The 13,413-nt window shown below is 50.6% G+C and overlaps 1 protein-coding gene across 1 annotated transcript; it reads left to right on the top strand.

Annotated features, from left to right (window-relative positions):
• Window positions 1-3,258: 3,258 nt before the first annotated feature.
• LOC108350627 (uncharacterized) lies at window positions 3,259-9,162 on the top strand. The gene is made up of 7 exons (XM_063285219.1): window positions 3,259-3,301; window positions 5,053-5,116; window positions 5,435-7,451; window positions 7,622-7,701; window positions 8,507-8,571; window positions 8,663-8,721; window positions 8,881-9,162. Exons 1-3 carry the CDS (start codon window positions 3,259-3,261, stop codon window positions 6,525-6,527), a joined length of 1,200 nt encoding a protein of 399 aa, XP_063141289.1. The 3' UTR covers window positions 6,528-7,451; window positions 7,622-7,701; window positions 8,507-8,571; window positions 8,663-8,721; window positions 8,881-9,162.
• The last annotated feature ends 4,251 nt before the right edge of the window (window positions 9,163-13,413 follow it).

Raw genomic sequence — 13,413 nt, 5'->3', positions numbered from 1 at the left:
GTATGCCCATGATGATATATACTGATGATGTGTGCCCAGGAAAAGCCAATGCTTAGGTGTCTTAAGACTGGAGAGGTGACTCAGCAGTGAAGTCCACTTATTGTTCTTGCAGAAGATCCAGGTTTGGGTCTCAGCACTGACACGGTGGCTCACAACTGCCCGTAACTCCAGTTCTAGGGGTGCAAAGCCTTCTTCTGACCTTTACAGATAACATGTATGTACATGGTACATATACACACACATGCAGGCAAAACACTCATAGTCATAGAAATAAATATTTTAAGGCTACCCCATCATATGGATGGTGTCAGGGTTCTTCTAACCTTCAGGAACTGAAGGGACCCGAGGCCATTTTCCCTTTGGGAAACTCTTGTCATGCCCTCCCTTACAGCTGTCTCTCCTGGTGAAGCTCTTCCTGGAACCTGAACACTCACTTTCCCATCCAGGCCAAAATTCTCTAAACAAAGTTTCTTAGGGGTGATTCACCTCAGTGTCCTTTCCACCGGCTCCCCCTACCTTTTACGTACACTGCCCATTTGTCCTCTCAGCTTTGGAGCCAGCTCTGAGGCCCTGCTGGTGTCCCTCAACGATGTCTTCAAGGTTTTTGATTATCAAGTTTTTGACTCTATAGTCTCTCTCACAACCCCTGTTGAATGATCCCCCTGGATTATTTCCAAATGAGAGGGGGGAGTTGAAGGAACATAATGCTACAACAGGGCCCTCTTTACTTTCTGTTTCCTTTCTAATCCCTCAGAGTTTCTCAGAACCAAACTGGCTTTCAGTGAAAATCCAAGTAGCTTGTAGACCACGTAAGCTCCAGGCCCTGCTAGTTAGAGACGTGAGACTAAACAACCAAAGGTAATTGCAACTGCTTGTCCTGTCGGTACTCCAGGAAACCTGACAAAGCCACCTAAGGGAAGAAGGGAGCTTGGGGCTCATGTTGTTGTGAAGTTGTGGCGGGAATGCCCCAGCAGGAGACCGCTGGTCAAGTCGACTCTGCATCAGGAAGAAAGAGGAAGGCCATGCTCCTTGGGAACGCCTTCTCCTTTTTACTCAGTGTTCACCCAGTCTAAAGGGTGGTACCATCCACATTTAGGAAGAGTCCTCCCACCTCAATTAACTAACTGGGGTGATCCCTCCCAGACATGCCTAGAGATTTGTTCCCATAGTGGCTCTAAATTCCATCAAGTTGGTGGTCAGGGTGAACCACCACAGAAATCAATGAATTTCCAATTCTTTCATTTGCTAGGGATCCTAGATGCATCCGTAGGCTGCTTCTGGAACTCCAGATGTCCCCTCAAGAAAGAGCCAATGCACAGACGTTTGTCCCTTGTCAGTGTAGGGTAAGCCAGCACTCAGAGGCTCACAGCCATGACTACTACTGCACTGGTTCCTACAGTGTTCTCCACACTCTGCCACAGATTACCTGGAGTGCCCGTCCATGTGCCAACCTTCTGCATTTGTCTCCTGGTAAGACATGCGTGGGGCTCCGTGAGCAAAATAAACCCTGACTCCAGAATCTTTCAGAACCCTCCAGAGATTTGGTCCTCTATTTTCCGAAACTATCTCTTGCCTTTGAAGAGCCCAAACTTTTGCTGGATCTTGTAGCCAGATTAATAATGTGATCTGAGATGATTTAAGGCTATGTATTTAGCTTCTGTCCCACTGTGTGCTTAGTGTGTTTGTTTAACCTGACATTATAACAACCAACCTTACTTGAGTTGTATTTCCAATCTAATCAGCTTTTACAACCTAAGCCAACACACACCCAGTCTTAAATTATATATTCTTTCATACCCTGATCTAGAAGAGTGCGCGTGTGTGTGTGTGCCTGTGTGTGTGCGTGTGTGTGTGTGAGATGTGTGGTGTGTGTATGTATGTATGTGTGTGGTGTATATGTGTGTGGTGTGTGTGTGGTGTGTGGTGTGTGTGGTATGTGTGTGGTATGTGGTGTGTGTAGTATGTGTATGTGGTGTGTGTGTAGTATGTGTGTGGTATGTGTGTGTATGTGTGTGCATGTGTGTGTGTGTGTGGTGTGGTGTGGTGTGTGTATTTGTATGTGGTGTGTGTGGTGTGTATGTGTGTGGTATGTGTGGTGTGTATATTGTGTATATGTGGTATGTGTGTGGTATGTGTGTGTGGTGTGTGTAGTGTGTATATGTGGTGTGTGTGTGGTATGTGTGGTGTGTGCATGTGAGTATGTGTGTGAGTGTGTAGTGTGTGTATGTGGTGTGTGGGGTGTGTGTGTGTGTGTGTGTGTGTGTATGCGCTAATAAGGACTTATATACAGAGCCACCTCCTCTTATGACCCTCACGTGAGTTTACATATGCACACGCATTCTCACGTGAGTTTACATATGCACACACGCACAGCACATTCTCAGAGGTAGGTGTGTCTCCGCCATGTTCAGAAACTCAGGCCAAAACTGGGTTTGGAACGTCAGACTGAAGGAGTCTCTGCTGCAAGTATCTTTCTGGGACAAACGGCCCCTGGGGAGCCAGGAGGGACACAGCGATGCCTGTGCCCTTGGGGCGCAGTCCGTGAGTTTCTGGGCCCCGTTCTAACCTGCTAGGGGACGAAGGATCAGTGGGGAAACTTTCGGGGCCCTTGGCACCTTGCTGTCCATGGTGACCAGTGGCCTAAGGAAGGGGTCCATGCTGCACACCCTTCCGTGTCTAAGATATAGCTGGCCGTCGCCTGCTGGTTCCGTAAGAGCTGAAGAGAGAGACACAGAACCTAGTTCTGCTTGTTGTTAAGGCGGCAGAGTCGGAGGCAGAGAAGCCAAGGGAGGGAATACACAGTGCAAGGTGTCTGTGGAGGTGGTGACTCAAACTCATCCTCTGGCCACTATTGCTGTCAGCTGACTCCTTCCCCCATGAAGCCAGGGCAGCAGCTTTTCCATTAAAATCTCCATTTCCATGGTTTTATGGCTTGGCCGTAAAGAGAGACTCTCTGGATAAACAGGGGCCCTGTGGGAAGCTGGCTCTCAGCTCTCTAACCGTAATCGTCTTCTGTGTGTCTCACCGGCTTGCACCATGTCCTAATGGGTGCTGGGCAGTCATTGACTACAGTCAAGGTGTCACACAGACACTGGGGATGGGTGGCCATAGCCTTCCTTGCCCCTGACCGTCTGATGTCGCCTTGCAATTTAGGAGTCTCTTTGTAGGGTGTTCTCAGTCCCCATGCCTCTGACCTCAGGCTTCACACTGCCTTCCACGGGCTGATGGGGCCAGTACCACAAGCCACAGACCACGACCATGGACCATAAATGCCCTGAGACTCACTGGAAGAACAGCCAAGGTGGGTTCGCCCAGTCCTCACGGGGTTCTCTTGTGGTCCAGAAATACCCAGCCACCGTGTTATTCCACCACACTGTTGAGCAAGTCCAGTTGGAGTCCATCCCAGGAGACTCCAGTGGGGACTGTGAGCCCATCCCAAAACTCCACAGCACCTCAGATTCTGACGTCCACTAGGTACACAGGCCATCTGCTCTCTCCTCTTAGTGGGCAGGAACCTGCAGCTGACAGCAGTGCCCATTTATGCGTCTGTGCACACTCTGACACGGGCTCATGAGCACACATGTGCACACACATATACCACATATGTGTACAAATGGGGGCACACATATACAGACACATTTGCATGTGTACATGCATATGTACATATATACAAAGACGCACACACAAGCATTTACACTGTCACATGCATGCGTGCACATATACAGTTACATGGGCACACACGCACACTACACAGGTGCATGTGCACGCACACTCTTGGTCCACAAACGCACACCCCAGGAACTGTTGGAAAACCTGTTAACAAAGAAAATAAACAAGCTGGGAAGCGGGCCGCAGTCCCTCCCTTGTGTGTTCTTCGGATTTCTTTTCATATCCAGAAGGGAGAATGGAAAAGGGTCACTCTACCCTGCACAGAGCTGGTCACATCTTCAGAGCCAGGTCTAGGGCTCCAAGGCAGCCTGGCTGGCTATGAGCAAAGCGAGACATTTGTGAGCAATGTTTGGCTGCAGGAAGAGCCCAGAGCCATGGATTTCTGCTTTCTACCAGGCTCAGGGCGCACCTCAGAGCCTCAAGGCAGGACAGACTCACATTCTGTTTGACCTTGGGGTCGGCGGCTCTCTTAAAGAAACAGATACCACACACACACACACACACACACACACACACACACACACACACACACACGGCCATCTTGACCCCTCTGCCCTGGAGGATGAAGAGGGATAAACCAAAGCTGCAGGGCCCCACAGTCTGCACACCCTGCCCACACTCCATTTCCTGGCAATGCTCAAGTATGAACTTGGCAAAAAATCAGAAGGAGAGGGGTCAGGAATGAAGGGATGGAACGAATTACCCTGAAGATCAGACGCTCGGGCTCAAGCCCGGATCCTTTCGGAGTCTTGCGCGAAATCTTACAAGCAACATAAACAGAGCCGGGGCCAACATCCCCACCAGAAATATTCACTAATAAAAGCCAGCTGTGGCCCCGGCCCTTCTCAGGCAGCGCTCACGGTTCCTGCCACTGGGAACGCTGACAGAGGCAAAAACTGCCAAATGAGAGCCAGCCTCCTTTCCTCCCAAAAAGGGAAGTGTTTGAGAGCTGAGGTCCAAACATTCGCTCAAAACTCCAACCCTCCATAAAAATAATTTAAGATGCAACCTCTTGGAACCTCATCTGACCGCCATGGCCAGACCCTGGTTGATCCCGGAGAGGCGGCTGCTTAGACTGGATCTCCAGTTTTGAAAGGCTCTGGGTCCCTCTCTGTAACTTCATCCCAGACTCTGTGAACTGGAATCCAGCATGCTGGGAGCAGGGGTGGGGATGGGGGAATAGGGGTTGGGGGGCTGTGTGCGGTAAAACCCAAAGAGGCTGGGCCAGATGTAGAATCAGAGCCCTGCAGCCACGGCCCCTGTCCGCTGACCTATGGGGCCCCAAAGGATCTGTGGTGATAAAATCCAAGCTTGGCAGAAGGCACAGCAGGGTGGGGAGGAGGCCAGAGGACTGGAGTTCTATGAGGTTCTGTGTTCTCACAGTGGCCACGCCCATAAAGTTCAAGTCCAGGGTGCGGGCTGTGTGGGTGGAGGAAACAGACGCACGGTCAGCTCAGACAGGGTGTAAGTCAGCAAAGAAAGAGGAGGGAGGCCCTAGGTGGATGAGGGCTGAGTTCAGAAGGCAGTTTGACTGGCATTCCTACCTAAGAGACCAAAACGGTAAAGTCAGGTCTGGGAGCTGGCTCAGTGGGCGAAGTTTTTGCCACAGAAGACTGAGGTCCTGAGTTCGGTCTCCAGAAGCCATGTAAAAGCTGCTCTTGCTGCGAGTGTGCAACCCCAGTGCTGGGGTGGGAGGTCGGGGGTCCTTGGGGCTCAGTGGCCAGCCAGCCTGAGCCAGCGAATGAGCTCCAGTGTCTTAGCTAAGGGAGAGACACTGTCTCAAAAAAGAAAAATGGAGAGTCACTGAAGACCCCTCATGTGGACCTCTGGTGTCCACATACATTGATCATATCACAGGTACACATACACACCACATCACACACACACACACACACACACACACCACATCACACACACACATACACATATACCATATCACATACACACACACACATACACATATATCACAACACATACACACACCACATCACACACACTTACCACATCACACATACACATACATATCATATATACACACACATCACACACACATACACATATACCACATCACACACACCACATCACACACACAGCACATCACACATACACACCATATCACACATACACACACCATATCACACACACACCATATCACACATACACACATATCACATACACACACATCATATACATATCACATATACACAACACATCACACACACATACACATATACTACATCACATACACCACATCACACACACACCACATACCAAACAGACACACATACACACATATTATATCATATACTCATACACACAAACACATACCACACACACACTATATCACATATACATACTATATCATATGCACACACCACATCACACACACATACACATATACCATATCACATACACACACCACATCACACACACACCACATCACACATACATATACACACATCCATACACACATCACATCATATACTCATACACACATACACATACTATATATCACATATACATACTATATCATATGCACACACACATATACCCCTACCCATACACACCACATCACACACACCACATCATATACTCATATACACACACACCACACACACACTATATCATATACACATACATACATACCATACACACAAACATCATATCAATACACACTACATCACATACACATACACACATGTGCACCTAAATACACACATGTACTCACAAAAATTATACTCCAATTTAAACACACATCTCATACACAGAGAGAAAGAGAGAGAGAGAGAGAGAGAGAGAGAGAGAGAGAGAGAGAGAGAGAGAACACCATGGAGGAGGGAAGCCTGCGGCACTGTTGACTGACAGACTTAGGACTTTCACAGAAGCTGGAACATGGAGAGTGGGTTGCTGAAGGATGTGTACAAGTTTCCCTAGGACCAGTGAACCACAGACACAGCATCTCAAAGGCGGGAGAGAGAGCCCAGCCTGTTGTTGAAAGCTCTGTGGCGCACTAATTAGTCACACCCTGCCTGTCTGTCTGTCCCACCCAGCATGCACTGCCACGATTCCTATAGCTTCATCCTCTCTCCCTCTTCCTTGGCATCAGCTCAGTGGCTGGCACATGTGTCTTTGATGTGGAGGCAGGCTTGGGGTCAGCCAGGCTCACTCTGGAGTCAGAGAGATCCAAGCACTCCCAGCCCAAAATAGAGACCTCTACACATGGGGAAGGCTACAGAGAAGGCACAGGAATAGGTGCAGGGGTTCTGGCCTCAGAACATGCAGCAGCAGCATTCCCCTGGCAGGCTTATGGTCCACCAGGGATGGAAGATTCCTTCTCCAGTGGGGCCAGGAAGGAGATTTGGTAAGGCTCTCTAGAATGCAGCATCCGAGGACAGTGCCCAGCTGCCTTCCTGCTTGGCCACTGGCCGTCATTTTCCTTTACATCAGTGGGAGAGGAGAGGCCATGTATGTTGCTTCAGGCTGAGATCAACTGGAAGATGTCAGACTAGAAAAATACCATGAACATTAGCCAGTTACAGTGGCCTTAGGGTAACTCCCCTCAGGAAGGTCCTCCGGCCCCAGTGGACCAAAGGCCCTGTGAGACGCATGCCATGCCTCACCTGCATCCTCTCCCCCAGTCTCCCTGGAACACCTTCAGTCAGAGGTGGTTAGCCTGGTGCCCTGTTAACTGAGAGACACATTGCAGAGTCAGCCCAAGTCTGCGCCTGCCCACGTCTCAGAGTCACTTTCCCTGCCGACAGCTTGCCGTCTACCTCTACCAAGTGAGTCTCACCCAAGAGTGGGGAAGACTCTGGAAAGAGAGTCAGATCTGCTGCTCCAAGCAGGAAACTCAAGAGCCGTAGCAGGAGGGGAGGAGGTGACTTCAAAGGGGCCTTGAGGAGAAGCGCCCCCTTTTCTGTCTACATCTGTATTTATTCCTCCTGCGCCCCAGATTTCCATGATGGAAGTGGAGCCGTGCCTCACCAGACTTCTATGCTGCCGCCATCAAAGGGACCGGCTCATCTCCGGAAGGTACGGTCCTCAGTTGTGACAAAGACAACCTCCACACCTGCCACTCAGAGCCAGGTGCCGCCCAGCAACCGGGCTGCCATCTGTTTCTCATCCACTCATGTCTGCACGGAGGAGCTCTGTAAAGGCTTCTGCGGTGAGGCTTCTCTCAGGGTGTGGTCGGACTTCTCCCTTTGACGAGATGATGACAGCAACACACTGCAATGACCTCTCAGGGCCGTGACAGCACCCACACTGGACATGGGGTTGGCCCCAGGCCTTCTCTCCTGCCTGTCCCACCTCAGAGTGCTGGATCTTCCTCACCATATCTACAAACAGTCAGTGAGGTAGAGATGGCCTCTCCACTCCACATGAGTGCTCTCAAAGTCCAGGAGGGATTCCTCGCCATTAGATGCCTTCAGTTAAATCTCCAAAATACTATCTTAAAGCAAAGTTAAAAGGCAGGGCAGATGGTTCAATTAGTAAAGCATTTACTGCCCAAGCATGACAGCCTGAGTTTGGATCTTCACAATCTACACTAAAAGCCAGTCTTGTGACACATGCCTGTGACTTCAGCCCTGGGCAGAAAGTGACAACCAGCCCTGGCAGGAAGTGACAAGGGTATCCTTGGGTCTCACTGGCCACCCAGCCTAGCCACCTACTGAATTCCAGGTTCACTGAGAGGTCCTGCCTCAAAAAATAAGGTAGAGAGAGAGAAAACACTCTTGAATGCCAAACTCTAGCTTCCACACATACAAACACACGTACACACGCACATGCACACGCGCACGTGCACACACAGTTAAGTTCGCTCTTTCCCTTACAACAGACCTCTGCCCTGGGACAGCACCCTGGAACCCCATCTTGCATATGATCAGGCAAAAGGCCTTTGAGGTTCATTCTTGTGAAGAATGGAGGGGTGCCTTTTCCCCTTTGCCTCTGGCGTTGGCTGAGCTGTGACTGTGAGGCTGTCTCTTCCCCATAGCCTTTTCTTCGGCAGCTCCCACAGACCCTACCACCCTGGAGAACACCTTGTGTTGTGATGTAAAGGACAGTGACCGCGGGGAGGGGTCAGGGGGGAGAAGGCGGGAAAGGGGAGGAGGGGAGGAGGGGACGCCCGGGGGAAGGGGAGGGTTGCATCCGGGGTCATGAGGGTACTAGTGGGAAAGATGAGATTCAAATTCATTTCTCCGCCTAAGCCAGAATCCTGCTCACCCCGACAGACTGGGACGGACCCAAGCAGGAATCATAATCCCAAGGCGAATAAAGCAGCAAGTGACGCTCCTTCCCAGGGCAGCAAGTAACAACTCCTCCTCCCCCACCAAACTCCAGGAACCCTGTCCAAAGCAGATGCACGTGATCCTCAAAGCAGGGCTCCGCCCAACCGACCTGCTGAGGGCTACCATTCACAGCCCACCCAGCCTGCGGGGAGATTTCGTTCTTCCATAAAAGGAGGTCCATTTGCCAAGGGAACCTTCCAATCAGAAGTCGAAAGCGATTTGCTGTAACTCAAACTCGGATGTGGATGGCAAGCCTAGCTCACGACTATTTTGAGCCCAGGAAAGCCCACAAGCACGTCTATTCTGAGACGGTGACACAAAAAGATACAGTTAGGAAACTGTGTGGAGACTTGGGAATTAAGAGTCACTCCCACGCGCCAGCGCTCACCCGCAAGAGCAGCTTGGCTCTGCGCTTTCGAAGTGGTGTTCTGCCCCATTGACACCAGGGGCACGTGGTTTTCCCCACCGCTGGTCCTCCCATGGAGGGGTTGGGGTACCTGGAGATGCAGGCATCCCTAGAAGGGGGTGGGGTCCCGAAGGAGGGAGCCAGGGGAAGGGGAATTGTGAGGAAATAAGGTGATGGAAAGGGGCTGAGGTGTAACCTTCTCTTAAAATAAGCACCTCAGCAGCCATTAACACCATTTTGCCCAGGGCGGGGTCTGAGCGAAATCCTGGGCTTATTTAACCAGCCCCCAAAAGACATCTTATTAGAATTCCTCCCTCGATGATTATGGATTAAGACAAGGGGGCTGGAGCCATGGCTCAGCAGTTAGGAGCCATCTGAACTGTTTTCCACTTCCGTGTTCAGTTTCCAGCACCCACAACAGGTGGCTCATAACTGCCTTTAATTCCAGCTCCAGGGGATATGACACCTTCTTCTGGCCTCCACCGGCACACACACACACACACACACACGCACGCACACGCACACGCACACGCACACGCACATTCACACACAAACACACACATTCACACACAAACACACACATTCACACACAAACACACACACGCACACACGCACACTGCACACATATGCACACGAATATGCAAACATATAAACAAATAATTATCAGCTTAAATAAAGAGAGAGAAACCTGAGGACTTTCTAAAGCCACTGAGCAGAACCTGGGAGGTGACAGGTCCTGGAACCCGGGAAGCTAGTGGTATTTGGAGAGTGCATGTGCACATGGTCCTCCTGTGTGACCTGGGACCCGGTGGAAGACAATCCTCTTCATAGGAGAGAATGTAAGAAGATAGGGGCGGCAACTGGGGCCTTCCTTGCTGTGATGGAGCAGGAGGGAGCAGCCTCCAGTGTGTCCACGGCCCCCAGGACACCTCAGTTTGAGTCCTGGTCCCTGGGGCTATGGTAAATGCCACCCCTACTCTAAGACGCCCAGTGTGGGCCGTCTCTCAATCCGCAGCAAAGCCTCCTCTGCAGACAGCTAGCTGTCAGACATAAAGATGAGAGAGCTAGCCTCAGGGCCAAGTGGTCCCACAAGGGTTGACCTGCCCTGGTTCTCTGGGATGTGTCACATCCCTGGGGAACCATCTCAGGGGTGTCATGGGGCCAGTCTGGCACTGAGAGAGCTGGGCACCAGGAAGACCTATGGGCAAGGGCCACTGTAGAGCTAAATCCTTGGCCACCAGCTAATTCTGCACCCTCGACTGCCCACGTCTGTCTAGTCGCTAGCACTAAATGACCTCATTTGAGGTCATTTCCCCCAAATCCAAACACTCTTCCTCCCTCTCCTCACCTCCCATAGAGAGAAAAGGCACTTGTGGGATTTACCAGGAACCTGGAACCACCAAAATATTCTCACCAAGCAGTCGTGGCTCACGCCTTTTATCCTAGTATTCACAAGACAGAGGGAGGCAGCTCTCTGAGTTCAAGGCCAGCCTGGTCTACAAAGCATATTCCAGGATAGCCAGGGCTACATAGAGAGACCCTGTCTTGAAAAACCAAAACCAAACCAAACCAAACCAAAGAGTAGAAAAGAAAAAAGAGAGAGACAAAGACAGAAAAGGAAAAAAGACAAAAAAGAAGGCTGGAGAGATGACTCAGCAGTTAAGAGCACTGACTGCTCTTCCAGAGGACCTGAGTTCAATTCCCAGCAACCACACAGTGGCTCACAACCATCTGTAATGGGATCCAATGCCTCCTTCTGTTATGTCTGTAGACAGTGACAGTGTGCTCACATACATGAAAATAGATAAATTTTTTTTAAAAAAGACAAGAAAGAGAAAAAAAGAAAAGAAAGAAAAATATACTCAAGTGTTTGTGGAGTGTCCCTCAGCTCCATGTCCATACAAGCTACAGCCTATGGAGTCATTTTATAACATTCCAAACCCTAGCCCTCGAAACACTGCCTGGTATGTCAGCTGCATCAGATCTCCCTCAGGGAAACACCTAATTCCATGTCCAACCAAGAGACACAGCATCCACAGGGACTGGGGACAGAGAGCAGCCTGGTTCCCCTGTCTCGGTGCAGACTGCTGCCTGTAGTGAGCGTAGACACTGGGTCACCACCCCAAAAGCTCATAATCACCCAGATCCATGTGCCCAGAGGCAGGACATGAACCACCTCTCTACAAGGGTTGGTATAGCCCACTGGTCGCATCCATACACCCCAGATACCACAAGAACCTGGCTCTCAACACAGAGAGACAGAGTGAACTCTCTCCATTTTTAATTAGGTGGCTCAGTAGATGTCTTAGTTACTATTGCTGTAAGGAGACACCATGGCCAAAGCAAGTTGGAGAGGAAAGGGTTTGTTTGGCTTACGGTCCCTTATCAATGTTCATCAAAGAAAGAAGTCAGAGTAGCAACTTAAACAGGAACCTGGATGGGTGCAGAGGCCACTGAGAAGGGCTGCCTATTGGCTTGCTCCTCATAGCTTCTCACAGAATCCAGGACCGCCAAACCAGGTGTGGCCCCACCCACAGTGAGCTGGCCCCTCTCTGGTTGATCACAAATTAAGAAAACTCCCTAGGGTTTGGAGAGATGGCTCAGCAGTTAAGAACACTGACTACTCTTCCAGAGGTCCTGAGTTCAATTCCCTTCAACCCCCATGGTGGCTCACAACCATCTGTAATGGGATCTGAAGCCCTCTTCTGGTGTGTCTGAAGACAGTGACAGTGTACGCATATAAATAAAATAAATAAATAAAAGAAGAAGGAGACAAGTGTCACTGGGGTGAAATCAGAAAGAAAGGAAGAAAGAAAGAAAGGAAGGAAGGAAGGAAGAAAGGAAGGAAGAAAATTTCCTAAAGGCTTGCCCAATCTCATAGAGGTTGGTGGTTAAGAGCACTTGCTGCTCTCACAGAGGACCTGGAATTGGTTCCTGGCACCTATCAGTCATCTCACAATTGCCTATGACTCCAGTTCTGGGGATCCAAAGCCTTCTCGTGGACTCTGAGGTGCTATATGCACATGGTGCCCATTCATTCTGGGACTACACAGGAAAGACTAAGAGAGCCAGGGTTTATCCCTCCAGAAGAACCCAGCCTGCTTGCTGGACTTCTCACCATGAGGGAGAAATGAACCCCTTCTTTTGGGGGCCCTTTTGGGTCGGCACTCACTCGGCTTGCAAGGAAGCCTTCCTAGCCAATATAGCACCGTTCCACACTATGCCAGGGGAGGGGTCGCTCGCAGAAACCTTATTTGCTACAGGGCACATGTTCCGGGGTTGGAGATCTTCCTCAAGATCCGTGGCTCTGACTGTGCACTCACTGGGGCTCATATCACAGACCAGGACACTGAAGCACAGAGAAGCTAAGCCACCGACCCAGAGTCACAGAGCCGAAGGTACACAGGTGAGCTTTGCATGTAGACAAGGTCCCCCAAGCTCCTGGGCCCACTAGGCTGCAGTAAGCCTGGGTCCCCACCATAGCCATGCTTCCCCAGGAAAGGTCTCACGGCCTTCTGCAGACATGGCTGCCCTGCAGAGAGCAGCCTCACAGCCTTGCCAAGCATTTGGTCTTTCCTGTATGTTCCCACCGGTGCCTGCCAGTGGCAACTTCCCAAATGACTGGCGAAGGGCTGACACTGTGTGCACTAGCTGGGACTCACACGTGTCTCTCTTCGGCTTATGACAAAGACAATCGAGTTGTATCCCCAGGCCCTGTGCCATCTGGCCCATCCCTGAGCTTCAAATGGCCAACGTGGATCCTCTTGTCCCACTCAAAGCCGCTGGCGCCATGTACAACCCCATCCCCAGTGGCTCGTCAGGCTTGGCATTTTATAACGTGATACTCTTCACGAGATGAGCTTCGCAAGAAAATATGTCTTCAACTTTGTCGGTAGTCGCATCCAGGGCTAGAGACAGGCTCCAGCCCAAGATGGATCGAGAGACATTTACAAATGAGGGAACAGACCCTCTGCAGGCCATGTCAGCTGTCCCTGCCACCAGCAGTCCTGTCTTTGTAGGGCCGGAGCCTGTCCTACCTGAGCCAAGGCC

This window comes from Rattus norvegicus, chromosome 3, assembly GCF_036323735.1.
Source record: "Rattus norvegicus strain BN/NHsdMcwi chromosome 3, GRCr8, whole genome shotgun sequence".
In the NCBI taxonomy this organism is placed as follows: domain Eukaryota; kingdom Metazoa; phylum Chordata; class Mammalia; order Rodentia; family Muridae; genus Rattus; species Rattus norvegicus.
This window is presented reverse-complemented; position numbering and strand designations above follow the sequence as displayed.